The sequence below is a fragment of the Lepisma saccharinum genome, chromosome 11 (genome assembly GCF_977018435.1).
Source record: "Lepisma saccharinum chromosome 11, izLepSacc3.1, whole genome shotgun sequence".
In the NCBI taxonomy this organism is placed as follows: Eukaryota; Metazoa; Arthropoda; class Insecta; order Zygentoma; family Lepismatidae; genus Lepisma; species Lepisma saccharinum.
Window position 1 is genome coordinate 17,861,907 of NC_139239.1, and position 20,457 is coordinate 17,882,363.

Genomic DNA, 20,457 nt, shown 5'->3' on the forward strand with positions numbered 1-20,457 from the left:
GAGGTTAAATGAATGAAATTAATACTACCAATAGAAAAAGGACATAGTCTTAGAAGTTAATTATCTTTCAACCAATTCACTTTAACTTTCCAAATTCAAATTCAAGTACCTGGTAGTAATATTAATAAATGAAATTAGATGCATATACTTCAGCAAATGCATGTTACTTTTCCATTCATAAACTTATATATTTTCATCTAATATAAGAAAATCTGTAGATGTAAATGTACAAAATGGTAACTTTTTTGTATATTGTATGGATGTAAAACATGAATCCTTACACTAAAAGAAGAGTTTTGAAAAGAAAATTCTTAGAAATTGTTTGAAGATGAAAGAAGAAGAGGATGCAGGTAAGTAAAGATGATTATGTACAAGACGACTAGGATTGGCAGGATTTGAGTCATGTATGAGGCATGGTGTCTACCAGTCCGAAAAACCTGGAAATGTCAAGGAAATTTACTGGTTTTTTTTTTTCTGAAAAAATCAACATTTTTGGGGTAGTGCACTAAAAGTAGCTTTTTGAACAAACAAAGCAATAAATTGAAGCTTTATTGTGGATGGACTATACTTCAATTTGATATACTGACTATTAGCGGTAGTTACAGTAGAAAATGTGTAAAAAATACTCTAGGAAAAAGGGGTCATGTTTTGAACTATTTTCAGGTAGAAATGGTAAGTGGCTATTGGAATGTTTGACTTCCTTTTGCAATTTTTGGGTTGTTTGGTAGATATTAGAGTTAACCTGTAACGGGCATGGTGCCAGATTGTAACACACACTGCTATTTGTAAGGTGAGGAGGTACAATTATGCACCAATTGTGCATTTATTTCAGTATCGCCTGAATGGGCACTGCTACTAAAAAAAAAACCTGAGCGTATCCAAGAGTATGAATTTCTCTCCATGTTGCAAGTGCAAACATTTTGTTATGTTGATTATTAAGCTGGACACGATGTTTGAAAAATATGATGAATAATAATTTTCGGAATCCCATGTATTCCTTATGGGGAATCAACTTCAACATCAAGTTACGGCTAATCAAATGGAAGTTTTGACTTTTCCGCTGGTGAAATTCATCTTGAAAGTGCCCTCTTCCCGTTGACATCTCTTTCTATTCCATCGGAAGTTTTATATTCACAAGAGAATGAATAAAATCATACTCCCATATGATCAATGCTTTTTCCCTTGCCTCCTGGCAGTGTTGCCAAACCTGATGGGTATAAAAGAACTAAATTTCACCTTAAATGGAGTTAAAACTGACTCTCATGGAGGTAGATTTATGATGGATGGATAAAGTGCCTTCTAGGGTAATGTTAGTTGTCAAAGGGGTTGGGCACTGCTATTATCGTTAACTCTAAATTGATGACAATTTATTCTTAGTTTTCAACATCTAGATCCGGCGGCATCGCCCATCTCAATAATCCACCGATGGTGGTATGAAATCGAAAGTAAAGAATTCCCTGACGACAATATTATGTCAATTTCACGTCTAGCATTGTGCTATAAAGAAGTAGCTGGAGAGATAAGAGGGAGTGGGGCAAAGCAGCCAATATAACAATATCACGTCGCGTGCAAAATGTATAATTATGACGAAAGGTGGTCTATGTGGGTCGGAACCAGAGATGGCATCATAGTGGGGCACGGGGGGTGAGCATCCCAGTTCACAGCCGAACGAGTGCACGAAAGATTGATTGATTTAATTTATTTTACTTCGCGTTTTTTGTGCATCTTGGCTAATTTGTGAAGATGGGGATGAGTGATGAAATAGATGAATGGACATTTGCAAACAACCAAGCCCGAGCGGGATTCGAACCCGGGACCCTTGGCGTCGCAGCTCGATGTGCTAACCACTCGGCCACAGGGTCCGGCTAGAGTGCACGAAAGAGCCAGATCTGGCTCCAAGAGAGCTAAGTTGGCACACTGCCATGGACGGAAGGGTTTGGGAAGACTCCCGTGGAAATTGTATTGCATGCCCTTAAGTGTTATCAAAACATTAGCAAACTTTTTCACAAATTATCATGTATTTTGGATCTTCTTTATGGAATTATGATAAAATTGTATCCACTAATTCCATTATTACCGTTTTTGTTACTCAATTTATTTAACCCTACAAAAATCTGCCACATTTGTAAACAGCTCTATAAATACATTGTCATGTGAATGTAAGATACAAAAAAATATATATATTTTGTTGGCCAATTAACATACATGCCTAAGGAGAACAAAAGTCACTTGATAAAATCACACATGAAAAATTTCTGCACAATGTTAAAATGAAAGGAAAAGCTCAATGATTGGAGCGATAGTCAATGGACATACAAGGTTTGGCTAGAAAAAAACCGGACTGATGCTATGAAATCTTTTATTCGGCATTTTGTACAACAGGAACTTTATCTCCTTCAAAGTACTCCCCTGCACGATCTGTACACCGCTCCATACGAATTTTCCATTGCTGGAAGCAGTGTTGCCAGTCATTTTCGGAGATCATGTTCATTACATCCGTCGCTTTTCTTGCCACAGCTTCTACTGTCTCAAATCTGGTTCCTTTTAGGGCGGACTTCACTCTGGGGAATAAAAAGAAGTCACAGGGAGCAAGGTCCGGCAACTACGGTGGATGTTCTAACACTGGGATGCCATATTTAGCCAAAAATGTCTTCACTGATAGGGCCGTATGGACAGGAGCATTGTCTTGGTGCAGAATCCATGACTTCCGTTGCCACAAATCAGGTTGTTGTCTTCTTACTCGCTCACGAAGGGTTTTCAGGATATTAATGTAATGATGTTGGTTTACAGTTTGACCCTCGGGTACCCAATGAACGTACACAATGCCTCGAATGTCGAAAAAGACAATCATCATGGCTTTGAATCTGGACTTGCTCATGCGAGCTTTCTTGTGACGTGGCGAACTCGGGGTCTTCCAATGCATTGATTGGCACTTTGTGGCAGGGTCGTACGTGAAAAACCACGATTCATCACAGGTTATCACTCTCTCTAAGAATGTACGGTCTGTTTCAATGTTCTTCAAAGTGTCCGTACAAATGTTCACTCGAGCTTCCTTCTGTTTCAATGTCAGGTTCCTTGGCACGAGTTTTGAACACACTTTACTCATGTTCAAATTCTCATGTAAAATTTGTCGAACACTTTCTTTGTCCATTCCTGTGATTTCAGCAACTGCTCTAATGGTCAATCGACGATCTTTTCGAATCACATCACTCACTTTTTGAATGTTTGTTTCCGTTTTCACATGCATGGTCGTCCTGAACGTGGGTTGTCTTGGATCATTTCCTGTCCTTTAAACCGTTTAAACCACTCAAACACTTGTGTGCATGATAAACACTCATCCCTGTACACAGATTTTAACATGTCGTACGCTTCTGTTGCGGATTTCCCCAGTTTGTAAAGGAACTTCATATTGACATGCTGTTCCATTTTAATACTCAGCATTTTTCCGACGGAGCACAGACGCACGTTCCGCTTTGTCCAAGTGCCACAGCGAAACTGAGAGGCCTGCACCCAGGGCAATTAGTCATTCTGTAGGCAGGGTATGGTAGTATAGAATCATGCATTGCTCAACCTTCGCGCATTCGTTGTTTGCCAATAGCAACATCAATCCAGTTTTTTTCTAGCCAAACCTCGTAAGTGTTTCATAATCACTTTTATCAGACCCCAGATCTGATAATTCACTTTCACTTCCAATTTCTGCAAGTGTGACAAGGACATTTGCACAAAAAGATGGATCATCATCTTGGATTCTCACACCAGTTTCCATGCCGGAAGACTTACACAAAGCGCTTCGCGTGGTCCCTGGGACCCACAAATGTGTGTTGCTCTGAAACTAAAGCACAGCGAATAAAATATGAAGCTATCGAAAATGAAAGGGAAGTGTGTGTTATTGCTTCCAAGAACTAGAACGTTTTTCTAGGCCGAAGGTCCCAGGGACCATGCCATGCCCATTATGGGTTAATACAGATTTTATTAGAGAAGCCACGGTAGTTCAGTCGTTAGAGCATCTGACTACCATGTGAGAGACCCAGGTTCAATCCTCAGCAGGGGAGAACCGGTACTTTTTCAGCCTGTTCAAGTGGCTCCGGCACCCACCCAGCATCGTATAAAGTGGGTACCTGGAGGAAACTCTGGGGGGTAAAGGCAGCCAGGGGCGTAGCGCTGATCACATAACCCCCAGATCCGCCGAGATCAAGAAAGTGTGGGGCCCTAACCCCACACCCCCCTATACACCTTCATGGCGTGGTGCAAAACACAGGGGAGTACTTAACTTTACAGATTTTATTACTAATTTTTACTCTATGCATTATTTGTGCTATAATTGTTATGTAAAAAATAATTTTGCAATTCTATGCTGCTTGAACCTGATCATTTTCAACCTGTCGGATGGTGAAAAGTGAGACAGTCGTACAGTAACATCCACTGAAGAGTAGTAAGTCTAGCAGTGACAGATCAATCAATCTCACATTTTCAACTTGCAATATTTGTTATATTGTTGAAGCTACAGTTTACATGTGACACTCTTTTCAACATGCTTCTCATCTCTGGCTGTGACCAGGCAGTCTGGAAAGAGATCTCCAATTGCTGTATTGAGTGCTCAACCAGTTACTGAGAGACTGCTGGAAAATGAAAGATTTCTTTTCCACCCCCTCTCCTCCAATCTGCTGCTTGCTGAAAAGGTTGAAAGCCTTTGTATCAGGTACTCTGGTCTATCACCTATAGGGACTGATAGAGAATTGATTTCCCCAGTGAATAAAGCATTGAATGGAACATTTAACATAATTAAATCAGGTTGCATCAAAAGAATAAGATTAGGCTCCATAGTGCATGTAAATCATCACACGGGCTCCTTCAGTAAGTAATATCAATTCGTCTTTGTATAGCATTATTCTCCATTTTTGGTCAAAGTGGACAAAAATTGCAGTACAAAGAATAATGCCTATCATAGCTACAAGAAGCCTGGGTCAGTCTAATGAATCTCAAGGAGAGATTAGCATTTATTCAAAAGTGTGAGAACCACTGCCACCATGATTTCTAGAAATAATAATTCCTACTGGCAAAGGTTAAGGTTTTGGAACCTGATGCACCAACATTTATGCAATCAGCCCTAACCGAAGGAATTTTTTCCTGAGCAAAAGTTAGGTAGGTTAGTCTTATGTATGATAAATTTCAAATCTTTTATTTCATCTGGGCATTGATTGAATAATACAGCCAGATGTCTGGCACACCTGGTACTGTCATCTGACATGACCAATGTTGCCGGTACATCTCGTTATTTCGAAAAATACACATTTTTATGAATATGTCATGATTAACCCGATAAATCATACTGTCATGCACAAAATGCATAAAAATAACATATAAATAACATAACAACTGAATGTACTACAAACCCAAAGAGATTCTTCACATTACTAAATTCAAGAAAACAAAGCCCACGTATACCTAAAGAAATTGTTCATAATACTGATATTGCTAGTGGAGAAGAAAGAGCTGAACTTTTCAATGATTTTTTCATTTTCATTTTCCCCTCTCCCCCCACTTAAATGCTGTCTGTCCTCACACACTATCTTCAATCAAAACGTCCCCCATGGAAGTAAAATACCTTCTTGTTTCATTGCCCCTCTACCGGGCCCTAGGTCCAGATGAAATCCCCACAATATTCCTGCGTAAAACTGCCAACTCCTCGGCTCTTCCACTGTCTGCCTTACTCAACAAATGTTTCTGTGAGGGTGTGTTTCCGAAAAACTTCAAACGGGCCAACATTGTGCCCATTCACAAAACTGGAGATAAAAAATGTGTAAAATCCTATAGACCAATCTCACTTCTATCACCACTATCAATTATTTGTGAAAAAATCAGCAAAAACAGGTTACTTCAGATTAGTCACCATATATCAATACAGCACAACATGGTTTTCTTCCAGGAAGCTCTTGCCTAACGAATCTTTCCATCTTGCTTTCACATGCTGCCAGAGCTATTGATGATAACTCCCAACTTGACACTATATATTTGGATATTTCGAAAGCCTTTGACAAAATTAATCATAAATTTCTTCTACATAAATTATCATCCAGATTTAACATCCATGGAAAATTTCTCTCTTTACTGCAGGACTACGTCCACAAGCGTGACCGTGTTGTTCTTTCAGGTACCTCTTCTAACTTTCTTCCCATTTTGTCTGGAGTTCCTCAGGGGAGTGTCTTAGGCCCACTCCTATTCCTTCTGTACATGGATGACCTCCCTGAAAAACTGTCCTCCCTCCCTATCAATATACTTTTGTTAGCGGATGATTGTAAACTCTTCAAGGAGATCCCATCGCATCATGACGTGACGATTCTTCAAAATGCTCTCACAGAACTTGTTAAGTGGTGTCGTCAGTGGAATCTACAGTAGAATTAAACCATCAGAAATGCTCTTTCCATAAAAAAGAACAAAGTGGTGTCTGCTTATGCTATTGAAAACAATCCAATCCAAAAAGTTTCCACTCAAAAGGACCTAGGTATTATCATGGATGAAAAACTCACTTTTAATTATCATATTATAGCTACCACTAAAAAAGCCATGCGCCTTCTTGGTCTTCTATACAGATTTAGTGAAATTCAAAACCCATCATCTCTTGCCTTATTCTTTAAATCTTTCATCTCGCCCATCTAATACTGTTCCCCTATTTGGGCAATGGCCTCAAAAACCAATCTTACCAGAATAGATTCTATTCTCAGTTTCTTTCTTGCCATTGTTCGTCATAGAATACCTTCTTTCCGACATGTATCCAAATCAGACACCATGGCTGCTCTGAATATTCACTCTTCATTCCTTCGTCGTGATCTAGCTGACATGAAATTTTTATAAAAGATGATAAATTGCAAAATCAGAACTGATCTCCTAATCAGTGAATTTACACTTAGGCAGTGGCGGTCCCTCCATGGAACAGAGGGAACAGGCTGTTCCCTCCTACTTATCGCCCATTGAAGCCATTTTAATTATCTATATTAACATAATAAGAACACTTCTTTCTCCCGATATCAACACGCCGAAGAAAACTTTCACGGTGACTGGACGTTTCTTTACTTCACCCACCCTCGTCGTTCCACCCTCTGCTGCCTGACGCCGAGTATTTCCGACCACACGCGAAGGTAAACGATCCTGATGGTCCCACTTCCCACCAGGGAAGCTGAACTCTCTAGCTGTTCCCTACGAGAGACAGCAAATTCGTTTTCCTTCGAGTTTTTGCTATGTTCTAAAGTTTAATTGCGTCGTAGTGATAGTTTTGAGTGTAGTAAGTCTATAGTTTCCTAATCTCATTGCAAAATTGCGTCTGACATTCATAATGAACTGGAAAAATCTTCTACAGTTAATCGTCTGCTAAATGCCTTGGCTAAATGCTGCGAAATAGCTTCCGAGGGAACAGCTCGAATCCACCTGTTCCAACAGCCCCAAGACCAGGCGCACGCAGAGGCAGGACAAGAAAGCGAATGTTGCGAGCGTACGGTTGAGAATGTTGTATGATCGACAGGCTGAAGACGAAAGCCTTTAGTTCATTGAACTTTACAGAAAAGACAGCAAACCAAGACCTACCCTAACTGAATGAAAAACAAAAACGAAATCGTACACAAAGCATTTTATAAAAAGTTACTACAACTCTGTAAAATGATTAACTGGATACTCTTCCAGTGGCAAATTATTGTTGTCCTTGTTTATTCCTGGGAAGGGAGTTGGGAACAGTTCGGGTTTTGTCACAATTTCTACAAATCTAGTGGACGTCATGAAAAAACTCTGCTATCTGAATGCCATCATTACAAGAATGCTCAACTCGACAAAAAAGTCAACATAATCTACAAATAGAGAGATGAAGCAGGTTTCCACAAAACATTTTTTCTCTCTGATCACTCATAAATTGCTTTCATTATTATTTTCTTTGTTGCGCATCAACAATTTTGTTATTAATGTTATTTTTGCATTATAGTATCATATTTGCTTTAACATTGTTATTGTCCAAATTTTAACGTGCTTCATGTATGTTACTTCTGACAATTTGTAACATATGTATGGTGTTTATTTGGTCAGGAGGGGTGCCAACAGGGATGATTATGGCGCAGGTTGCACTATCAACATTTTTTTGAGGGGTTCCCTTCAAATAATATAAAATTCAACATTTATATCTTTTTCCAAAATATATATAAAACTTTTACACCTTAAATGCACCATATTTAATCCATTAAATGAAGAAAAGTAAGTGTTTAAGGGTATTATTGAAAGGGGGGGGGGAGAAATATCCAACTCTTATGTCTTAGATTATTGCGGGTATTTTAGTTAGAGGGGGATTGAGCCTTAAATTGGGGGCAATTATACAATTATTGTGTGTTACTATTGTCTTAGACAGACTATTGCGGAAATTCTGGTGTGAAGACTGAGAATTAATTTTTTGGATCAGGCATAATCCACTCCTCAATATCAACAGTAAATCTAAAATTGGCATGGAAACTTTGGTGAAATCTCAGATTGTCAAGAGATTTCTGTAGTGGAGAGAGAGTTCGAAAATTACATTATGGTTATGGTTACTTAGCGATATGATATCCACACGTTTTCGACCCCGAACGTGCCAAAGGAGAAGCTGGAAAAGACTAAATATCTCTGGATCTTAAGAATGTGTCGTAATTTAATGCATTGTGGGGATTACGATATGGTTTAAGTGCACAAATTATATGATTTGGAGGGGATGCGCCATTGGCCTTGGGTATTTAGTTCATTTCAATAAGGGTTGAATTTTACTTGGTCTACTGTATTATATTACGACAGGTATGGGAGGGGAGGGGGCAAGTGGAGGTCACCTGTTCCCCTGTCTGATTTAGCACCGCACGCCACTGCAATTAGGGTACCCCAAAAGCAAACGTGCAACCTGCAACTCTTCCACAACCCAACCACTAGGCTATCGCTTCTATAACGCTCCTTGTTTTACAGGCTGCCAGAAATCTACAACAAACTTTCCCTGGATGTAGATATTTTCTTTCCAGAATGTAATTTTTATATATTACTGACCAAGAACATGTAAATCTATCCCATCTTGTTATTGTTTTTACCTTTTGTTATCTTTATTTCTACTTTATGTTTCAGTGTAAAATGGCCAAATAAGACTGTATCTGAAACTCAGTAAATAAATAGTCCTTTCGTGAATTCGATAAATCCTCATGGAGACCATAAATACACATGAAAAATTATTGCAAGCTACTCCATAGCTGCCTTTTATTCATGCCCGTTTTTATTTTGCACAAAACCTTTTTTACATATTTTTCCCCATTCTAAATTTTTATGTAGAGAATAATTTTCTTGTTTAATATTTAAAAAAAGATCCATATAGACCACGTTAATACCCAGTGCAAGGTTCTCATCTCTATTGCATTTTGTAGTCAACGGCAAAGATGATAGGCAAATTGTCCACTGCTATTTTCATTACTTTTTTATTCTACATGATGTGTTGTTTTAAGGAATGAAACTATGTTGGTTTGAAGCAGGCATTGTTCTCTAGTTATTGACGTCTTTATTTCAATTCATTGTCATCACATTGCGTAATTCAGACGGGAAGAAAATGGTGGTGGACAATTCGTCTACTGTTTCTTTCGCCGTTGGGTGTACAAAAGTTATGTATGTTGAAAATCTTTTTTGGACACCCTGTAGTTGTGTGCCCATCTACAAGGCTGTAAGATTGCTGCTTTTGTCAGTAATCTAAACTTTATTGTGACTTGCATTGAGCACCATTGTCTTCTCTTACATTATATGGTATTGCCAGTGGGGTTGAAGTTACTAGTAAAACACTGAATATAAATTTTAAGGTGTATGTATACATTTTACACTCACTGTATTTAATAGCAACTGTTAAGACTGACAATTTTCCTTGATTCTGAGGTTCACTATCTGCAATAGCAAACCTCCATGGAAGAGTGGTTAGCTCAACACGGTATAACTCCAGACGTCTGGGGTTGGAATCCCAGCTTGGGCATGGATGTTTGTGAGTGTCCATTCATTAATTTCATTACTTCATCCATCACTCATATTCACGATTAGCAAAAAGTGGCAGAAAAGCGAAGTAAAATAAACCAAATCAAATCAAACTATTTACGATATAGTGCTATGAGCAAATGTTAATGAAATTGTGAAACCTAAAACTACTGAATGTGAACAAACAATTTTTTTTACTTGTGAAGATTTTGACCAATATTAATGTCAGATGTGAAAATTTTTAATATTAAATTCATGGTGGGACCTTAACAAGACAAAAAGAGAGAAAGAAAAAGTTTTACCAAATTTTAAAAGTTGTATGGCTAAGTCTGCTTCATGCTAAGATATGATAATTGGGATTGGTTTTTCAGTTTACTGGGATGTGAACTATTGTCGACTGAACTAGTGACTCCTTGAATTACAACACAATCATTACATTAATACCAATAGGAAGAGTAATGCAGTTGAACCTGGATTTTACATTTTCCCGCATTATATATTCAATCATGATGGGACCATGAGAAACGTAAAATCAGGGTTCCATCCGGAGAATCTTAAAATGCACATAAAGTAAGTAGTGGGTGTGTGTGTTGGGGAGGAGGTGGAGGAAATAGGTCCTCAACCATTCTCTTCTTACACTACTTCTGCGTGCACTGTATGCTTCTGACTGAAATAACAGAAAGCCAATGAATGCTGCAATGGCCTGCCACCTGGCTGCAGTAGAGATCAATTGTCAGGTGAAGTTATCCACAGAAACCAGATACACAAAGTACAGCAATAGTGTTCCACTATGCAAGTACCAAAAATCACAAAAGAAATATTTTCTAATGCTATCGGTTTCCTCCGTTGTACACAATGAATTCATGTACAGTATTATTTTGATACTTAATGTTGTTAGAGTTTTTGGGTTTCTTCAACATAAATGTTTCTCATGTATCCACGCATTCAAATCTGGTTATTGCAACATTGTTATGTTACAAGCTCAATACATCAAACATTTCTTATTTTCTTTTGAATATGAAATGTATTGCAAACAAAAAAATACATTTCAACATATTTATAATCTTTATACACCAGCTTGTAGACATAGAAATTGCTAACGTTTCGTTCAACCCTGAACGTTGGATGGTGAAGTCATGAGTCAGGCACTCCATGTGCGCAGTCATCAATTCAACTAGTAACCTTCTTGTTTCATTAGGAACTGAAGGATTCACATCGGGTAATCATATATAGAGAAAATAAACTATCAGTTCCATAACTTCACACTCGGATAAGAGTACTTCAGACTGGGCTTAGAGTTTAATTAATGCTTTCCCTGGAATTCAAACCTGGGGACCCTTGATTACAAGCTGAGAGCATTTCCATTATACTATCGGATTTGGCAATACGTAAGTAGCAACACACAGCAGAACAACCATGCAATAAGTGACAAAATAATAGTATTAAAATTTCAAAAAAAATGTTATACTTACTACAAACTTCACGATGATTGTGGTTGATGCTGTTACCATCCTAAACATGCCTTATTTACTTAATATATGAACACCTAACACTTTTTTTTTTCACCATAAAATAGTCAGCAGGTGATCCTTATTTGGTCACCTGATAAATATTGTTTGGTACATTTGGAACATCATGGAAAGAAAATAAGTGTTCCATAAGCCTGTTACTTTCATTGGTGTTCATGTAATAAACAATTATACAGAGTTACACAGGCAGCAGCAAATGTAGTAGTGCACAAATTTTTCAGCACCAAGGTTATTCAAACTGTTTTACACATTACTGAAAGAAATGTTCCAATCAAAGAGAGCAGCGCCTGTTACAGTATCAATACACTTTTTCAATTAGAAATACACAGGGCATAAAAAGTATAACCGGAATTAAAAATTTCTTTGTAATTCACTTTGACTACATATGTGTTAATTTAGAATATCTTTTCTGGCATCACAGTGTGATCACTAGTTTCAGTTATACCTATTTTATGCATAAAATATGCCTGTTAAGACATCTTGAATGTGATAATTTTTTCTTTGTATTTTCAGCACTATTATCCTTCATGAAAAATATGACACCAAGTCAAGCATACAATAGATGTTGGAATAAATTGAAGTAAACTTGCATTCCAGTCTTCCAAGTATCAAATTGTGTCTGAAGCAACACATCTCCAAACTAATTGAAGTGATGTGACAAATGCCTATATATTTCTATATTCTTTGTATGGACATAAATAATATTTTACACCCTCTATTAGTTTCTTATATTAAGAATAATGTGAAGGGTACAAATATCAAATTAACTGCTACACTTGTATACGCAAACTCAATAATTGAAGGCATTCATTCCAAGTAGGCCTACATTTGCAGTACACATGTTCCATTACAATATATTTGCATTCCGAGGAATTTTATGAATATATATTTTTATGGAATTCATGATTGGAAAATCTCAGCAAAATTTTGAAAACACTAATTTTAAATGCTAAAAACAGCTCTTTAAGTAAAAGTTTCCGTTTACATTTCATTTAATTCCAAAATATTCAGTTAGGCATGGACCACAACTACTCACGAAACAGTACAATATTACTTGAAATGGATACAGGTGTACTGGTGTTAAGGCCTGAGCAAAATGAGATTCTAAAAAAGTTAATTAAATTTTTTGCACGCAAGGCGTAAACAAAATTTCAAGTTCGATGAAAGCATAGTGCATAATAGTTTTTCTTGTATGTACGCATTGCTTGCATTGTAGAATTATTTTCCTGTAGTTTACGGTTATTACAAGCACATATATATATATATATAACGGATTCTTTTTGTTTAAAAAATTGCTAACCATTGTTATAACTGTATTTTTAGTCAAAATGAAAATAAATGTCTGATGAAGGGAGCGTGTGTTCTCCTGAAACGTCACAACGAAAAACTGTTTTCTTATGTTTGTAATAACCGTAAACTACAGGAAAATAATCATAGTGCATAATTTTAGGACAACTTTACTTTCCTATTCTGCACCTTGGAGTGTACAGTGTGTTCTGAAAGTATTGTACATATTTTGTGAAAAAAACATTAGCTCATTGATGCCAAAATTCCAAAAAACTTTTAGTGAGAAGTTCCTCACAGACTGTTGTATAAAAACAGAACTTGACACTTTCCAAGTTTCCTCATGCATTTTAGGAAACTATCTCTACTCACCATCAAACCTGATGATAAAATGACAGACTGTAGTAGGTGACTAAAAAAAATGACAAGTGATCTTTATCAATTTTTAATGTGTTGTGAACAGCATGTCAACTTTTGAAAAGGTATTATTTTTCTCTGGGATACCTTTAAACAGCAAGTAATGTACATGATCTGCCAGAGATATGAAACTAATTATAAATGTATATAACATATAAAACTCAAGAAGCAGTAATTATATATAAAAAAAAGCTCAGAAAAAAAATGGTTTGGTTTCACTCCTTTTATATTAATAATATATAGATACAAACATATTGTTTCAGCAAATTCTGTCATTGTATACTTGAAAGTAAATACTATATAGTCAAAGAACAAATTTAGCTTGGGATATTACTTGTTTAGGTATTTCATATGACTGTATTTAATAAAACAACTGATTGAATGAGTGAAAAAAATAGTATTTTTGTTGCACGTTTCAATCTGTTCTTAGTGTGAAGCAAATTGCAAGTAATTTATGTAAAATATCAAGAAAATAGATTATCTTGCAAACTTGATAATTACATACACAAGCTTCTATGTTAAACTTTCAATTCAAATTAAAACCATGCTGATAGTACTAATGACCACATTCAATTTCAAGTATAGGCTACAACTTCAGCCCTTTTCCTTTGATACACTTTTGCAATTTTCCTTGTGAGCAATATATTGTATATCTTACAATGAAGCAGATTAATTACAGGAAGTGAAGAAAGCAGCAATTCCTTATGTGGGGAAAGGCCATGAAAACAATGGAAGCTTATGCAATAATGTACATTGATTAACTTTTTAAATATGTGGCCATTTTATTTCAAATCAATAAATACATTAACTTGCTTAGCAATTACTGAAGCTTTGTTTTCTCTCTCTCTAAATATATATAGATACATATATATATTTTTTTACCTGCACTGTATTTTAAAAAAACTGAGTTCATATCATAAATATGATTTCACTGTAACAACTAACTTAATGCGATATTTAGAATACAGGCCACAATCACTCCCAAAACTGTTATGTTCGTGTGCAAAAATACAATTTTCAGTTGTTCTACCGGATGTAATGCCAATTTACTTGTAATTCCCACACGCTACTGGCAATGCTTCAGATAGCAAGGTACAGACAGTACTTTGAAAAAAAGAGATCTGGTGCAGTTGGGAAAAAAGAAAAAAATATGATATACAGGACTTATTCACATAATTCTTCCATTCACTAAAACCTTGGATTATAATCACAATAACACCTGATCCTTTTTTTTCCAGTCATGAGAGATTATTGCTTCTCTCTACTGAAACTTTGCTTAGCTATTACCACGAAGATCTTGAGCAGAGCAGCAGTTGGCATTTAATTGTCCATGGCATACCTCCTGGTCCATTCTCTCGCATTTCGTATTGCTTCTGCTTCGTTTACTTTCCATAATTCAGCTACATCATTCGCTAAAGGATCATCTGGATTTGGTGCACTAAGGAGGGCTTGAATAGACAGCAAGACAGTTCTGATCTGAAGAGCTGGACTCCATTTGTCCTTTAAGATGTCCAAACATATTCTCCCAAGCCTATCAATATTTGGATGATATATTTTAGTAATAAAACGAACTTTTGGTGCTGACATTGGATAGTCCTCTGGCAAAAACAATTCTAATTTGAACAATCCTCCTTCAAATGGTGAATCTTCCGGTCCGGTCACGATCACATGGAAGTACCGTGCATTATTTTCATCAGGAACGGCACTTATTCCAGGAACTGGTTCTTGCATTAAGCGTTGCGTTTCCTTAATTATTCTCCGCGGTAAAGCTGCCATATCACAGAATATTATCACAGCTCTACTACACTGACAATACTTGGAACAGAGGCAGCAACCTCCTACATTCACCCCAATGATGGCCACCACCGATCTCCTACAGCCTTGGCGATATCGATATCAGCATTTACATATCGATATCTACGATACTGCCTATTTTTGAAGGAAGGTCGGCAATCTTTCAAGACAGAAGGTAACTTCGAGTAAAACATTAACCAATCATATTTCAACAAATATTTTCAAACGTGTAAAAGACGTGTCAATCAAATGTTTTGCAGTTTGTTGCTATGGCAACACAGTACACCTACACGATGATTTGTAAAGTTTGTGCATGATCATAAATCTATAATTTTGAAAACATTGTAGGTAAATTTTTACAAAGTATAATTTACGTGTGAAACATACTATAATTTATGTGAGTGAAAACATTGTCTGACTTGACACATGAGCGTTTTTGACTGCTTCCAATAACTTGTTTCTCTACCGGTGAATAAGATACAAAATTGTTTCACTTTACTGTTACTCTAGTAGAATGTTGTTTCGGTAACGGTTCCGTTTGTTTTATGATTTCTCCTAGCACAAAGACTAAATATCGTAGAATTTTGGAAGTCATTGTCACACGAAATGTGAACCTTCCTTAAAGTAATGAGCGCTGTTTGGACTCGAAAAAAAGTTATTTATGTTGAAAAAAAACAACTTGAAAATTACGCACTTCTCATGGACAAGATATTCTCAGTCGACAAGCGACAGTAAATATCGTAGAAGCGTGGGAATGAATGTAGAAGTAAATCGGAACCTTAGAAGAATGCATTTACGGACTTTATTTTAATGCTAAGGGAACCAAACCTAACCTGCCTAACCTAACCACGATAGCATATATTGAACTAAATATTAAGTGATCGCTAAAACTCCGCAGTATGTGTTAACAGACATAAATCGAAATCGAACCATGTAAAAATTGCATTTGTAGCATGATGAAATCGCAATAAAACAAAAGGAACTTGGGCCCTTTTTTGGGGGCCGTCGACCCACTGTAGGTAAGACCCTAGTTTACGTCCTTTTCCTAAGGAATACGTGTCATATATCGTTGGAAAGGTTATTTTATAAGGAATTCAACAAAGTAAATCCCAAGGCGAGGAAAAATTTCCTGGAGGAGAAAATCGAGAAAAACCGATGTCCGGATATGCGTGATTAAACGTACTGATGACATTTTTCGATGATGGAGAAAATCGAGAAAAACCGATGACATTTTTCGATGATGAAGCACATATTTAGGGGTGAAATGAGTGCTAATGGAACCTAACCTCGTAGGCATACCTCGTTCCCGTGAATGGTTAGTGACAGAAAGTGTAAAAACAAAAACTTACTTACCCTACGGAAGCCGGAGCGCGGGCTGTCTGCTAGCATGGTTTTGTAAACGGGCAACAAGGAGTGCGCAAGAAAGACATAAACGGGTAAGAAGGGGTGGGCAAGAAGGACATAAACTCGAGTCTAGCCCCACTGTACCCCCTCGAGAATTACATCGATTTTTTTTTAATCGACGTTTTACGTATTATAAAAGTGGTTCCAGCGTTAGGAAACCACAAATAACGGAGATATTTGATCGCAAAATATGACCCACGTAAGCACAAGAAACTCCTATTCCGGACTACTATCGCTCATTTTTCCTGCAAAAAATTCCCAAACAGCAGCAAAACTAACACTCCTGGCATATCCTGACATTACTACGACCCCAAATTTTAACTATGTTTGCCTAACCTAACCTTTACGTGCATGGTTTGTGGGGCTATCCATGCATGGTTCATGGAGCTATCCGTGAATGGTTTGTGGGGCTACCCGTGCATGACGTCAGCGCCAAATTTTAACTGCAGATTCGTGATTACGAGGCCTAAATTATTGACTATGCGAAAAATGAAAAATTGAGGAACCATCCGGTATTGTAAAATCATGCCAAAACCATTTCCGATACGAACGAGAATATATAATTTAAAGAAGTACTAACCTTAAAACAATGCACTTTCTCCTACGTGGTTGCCCGGCCGAAGAACGCCACGATACTGAAAATGTCGATACACTCCCTAATATACATTTTCAATGAATAGCACTTACCACACTAAAAACACACACCCACCTTTCAAACAAAATCACAGTACCATGTGACATGAACCGAAACATTGTCTGCAGTAAATCTCGCACGACCTGACGTAACACCAGGATTGCCAACCGTCAATCTCAGATATTTCCAACACTGCTCCAAGTTACAAAACACAAATAACGTAACATGTTCCTTCATATCACATGCAGATGGCAACGATGAAAATGACGTCATAAATAGTCCCATCAAGAAACTCTCATTACTCCACTATAATACATCTCCTAAAGCTAAAAACAACACAAATCGTTCGTATAGAACATAATCTTCATAAATGACACAAAAATCATCACCTTATCGTGGGGGTACAGAGCGTCGACGGTACTTTTTTTTTTTTTTGCCCGCCTCCCATTTTTCACTGTGCAATTTAGCCTGTAACTTGGGAAATATCTTTTTTGGCACGCTACCTTGGAGTTGGGGTATTTTCTACCCCATTCTAAAAACCAGGCTTAATTTTTAAGCTATGTGGAATATGAGAGTCAAATTAATTTTGTAAGCACATGTGATAATATTTCAGCATTAAAAACGTAAAAGATAATTATTTTTGTGGAAAGGAAAGCTTTGCTACCAACAAATTTGTACTTCAGGAAATTCTTGAACACGGCTTTACACTATGTTAATAATCACAAAATAGAAGCACATAAGATAATAATGGACAGAAATTAACACCGGAACATTGAAAGGGAAACAATAATGTATCTATTAACATAAAGACAAACACCATTATTAATATAAATATTTCATATGTTTACATTTTATTTTAGCAGTTGTGGTAAATGTAATTTCTGCAGTCTCCACATACAGGGAGGGTGCATGCAGCACAACTCTGTTGTTTAGCATGTGGTTCTGTTAACTGTTTTGCCAGTGACTTAATCAAATTATCGTGTTTTTTCCCTGACATGTATTATTTGCCAATGAAATTACTTGTGAATTAACAAGTGAAATGCTCAGTAGTGCATAGAAAGCGAAATACAGAAACAATAATGTAACCTTGGACATGGGGTATATTCTAACCAGTTAATAATGAATGGAAAGGAAGGTACTCAATAGTGTTCCTTTGATGAGTGATGGAAAGTGTAATTAATGTAGAATATGAAAAGGCTGGGGTAGAATCTACCTCACGTCCAAGGTTGCAGGTTAACACTTTCAGGTGCTTCCCTTGCCTTTTCACATCACATTACTACATGTACAGTGCATCATGTTAGATGCGTGACTGAGCTGGAGTCCCACGTCCCTGTTGAGATTGGTGCTTTCCCGTGATATGTCTATGGCTTCTTTTACTCGTCTTTTCCCAGTAACCGGCACATTTGGCTATTATTTTGATGTCGGAAAATAAAACCCTGTATCCCTCTGTGATGCTGTGTTCTGCAAGTCCTGATTATTCCAACCTGAAAAGTAATTATTTTCCTATATATAATGGATGTTGTCAATGTTACATTGTTGTAATAGCAACTTAACTGTGAAAAGAAGCAGTCTGTTTTATTTTTATGTCAGATAAAAAAAATTGATCACATTTTATTTTATTTAAAATTATGAATCCCAAATATCATCAGGTAATTCAAAGTCATCATTGTTTTCACAAAGTCTCTTGATGTTTTCTGTTACATTAAATTTTACAGATGGTGGCTTACTTCATTTGTGAAAAAGAAAACTCCATACTGGATCTATTTTACCATTTTCATTATTTAATTTATTCCAGTGTTCTTCTGCAATGAACGAAGCTTCCCAGACATTCAACTCTATGTTTCCCTTCAATCTTTTTAAAACCCTTCTCTTTTTAATCAAATGCTTCTCTTCGATGATGTGAGCTGACAAACCTGTTCTTGGGTTTAGACTTATAATGTCCAAATCGTGTTCATGCCATCTTATTGCCCTTTGGAACGAATTTACAATATAGAAAAAGTCTCCAATTTTGTTAATTTTCGGTATACTAACTAATTTTGACCTCCTAATCACGAATCTGTTGAAAAAAACCGGGGGTCACGTCTGAAAATTTGAAAAAAAGCCGATTGAATTTTTTTTATATATATAGGTGTATATGCGTAGTTTTACGAACAAAAATGTAATCTGCTGCCATTGTGTCCAACCATGCCGTTGTTTTACAAGAAAATGATTTATGATGTTCAATTCTAGTACGATCCCTATTTTTTCGATGAATTTAGGGGTGAAATGAGTACTAATGGAACCTAACCTCGTGTGAATGGTTCGTGGGGCTACCCGTGGATGGTTTTTGGGGCTAACATCAATGGTTTGTGGGGCTACCCGTGGATGGTTTTTGGCGCTAACAAACAATTTTTCATCAAAATGTACAATTTCCAGACGTGACCCCCGGTTTTTTACAACAGATTCGTGATTAGGAGGCCAAAATTAGTTAGTATACCGAAAATTAACGAAATTGGAGACTTTCTCTATATTGTAAATTCTTACCGCCCTTTTCCTTGCTGTTTGTCCTACACAATCCTTTGAACATGAACAACTTATATTATATATTCCTGTGGTTTCCACATCTGGTAGAGAGTTTCTCATTTTGAATTCATTAAATGTACATTCCAAACTTCTTGGTGATCTAAAAACAAATTTTGAAATTAAATCTTCTAAAAATTTTGGCAATTTCATGTGAGAATCCCTTGTGGAATGGAATGCACAGAAATTTGTTTTCAACAGATTTTTCATCTTTGTCTGTATTTCTCTTTTCCTTTAGTTTTCTTGCGGCTTGTTTTTCCATTCCACAAGGGATTCTCACATAAAATTGCCAAAAATTTTAGAATATTTAATTTCAAAATTAAAAACGTCTGCTTCCTGACGGCGGCAATGGCTGCTACTATAAATGATCCACCAACTGATTACAACTGAAATAAGGCCCTTCGCTTAAATAGTAGCCAGTTCCGCTGTACTTTGCAACCTCCGTTTCCTGTGGAATTCTCCTCTGCAAGTCGGAGCATTCCAGGAGATGGAGGAAACCAGACGAGAAGTACACCAGGAAGCAAACGTTCTGCACCTGCATCCCCAGCCATCTACAGTTGCTATATTACAACAATGTAACATTGACAACATCCATTTTATAAGGGATTATTTTTGATTAAAAATTTGCTAACCATTGTTATAACTGTATCTTTAGTCAAAATGAAAATCAATGTCTGATGAAGGGAGCATGTGTTCTCCTGAAACGTCACAACGAAAAACTGTATTTCTGTTTTCTTATGCTTGTAATAACCGTAAACTACAGGAAAATAATTCTACAATGCAAGCAATGCGTACATACAAGAAAAACTGAAAAGTAAAGTTGTTAGGTTAGGTGGGCCA

At 36.8% G+C, this 20,457-nt stretch overlaps 2 protein-coding genes across 5 annotated transcripts in view; one reads left to right on the forward strand and one right to left on the reverse strand.

Moving 5' to 3' along the window:
* Positions 1–13,238: 13,238 nt before the first annotated feature.
* Positions 13,239–15,111, reverse strand: LOC145994658 (ubiquitin-conjugating enzyme E2 N). The gene has a single exon (XM_083130777.1). It carries the CDS (start codon positions 15,000–15,002, stop codon positions 14,547–14,549), a length of 456 nt encoding a protein of 151 aa, XP_082986903.1. The 5' UTR covers positions 15,003–15,111; the 3' UTR covers positions 13,239–14,546.
* A 147-nt stretch (positions 15,112–15,258) lies between these two features.
* LOC145994659 (uncharacterized) overlaps positions 15,259–20,457 on the forward strand; it is a 66,272-nt gene continuing 61,073 nt past the window's right edge. For 3 of the 4 annotated variants that reach the window (XM_083130778.1, XM_083130780.1, XM_083130782.1), the window contains exon 1: positions 15,259–15,364. The gene's annotated coding sequence lies outside the window, so the exon portion shown is untranslated. Of the gene's footprint in view, positions 15,369–20,457 lie in introns of all 4 variants that reach the window. The other variant, XM_083130779.1, reaches the window with a different exon arrangement.

Bases quoted from the DNA above. Each gene is read 5' to 3' on its own strand.
- LOC145994658 (XM_083130777.1), bottom strand. From the start codon at position 15,002: ATGGCAGCTTTACCGCGGAGAATAATTAAGGAAACGCAACGCTTAATG.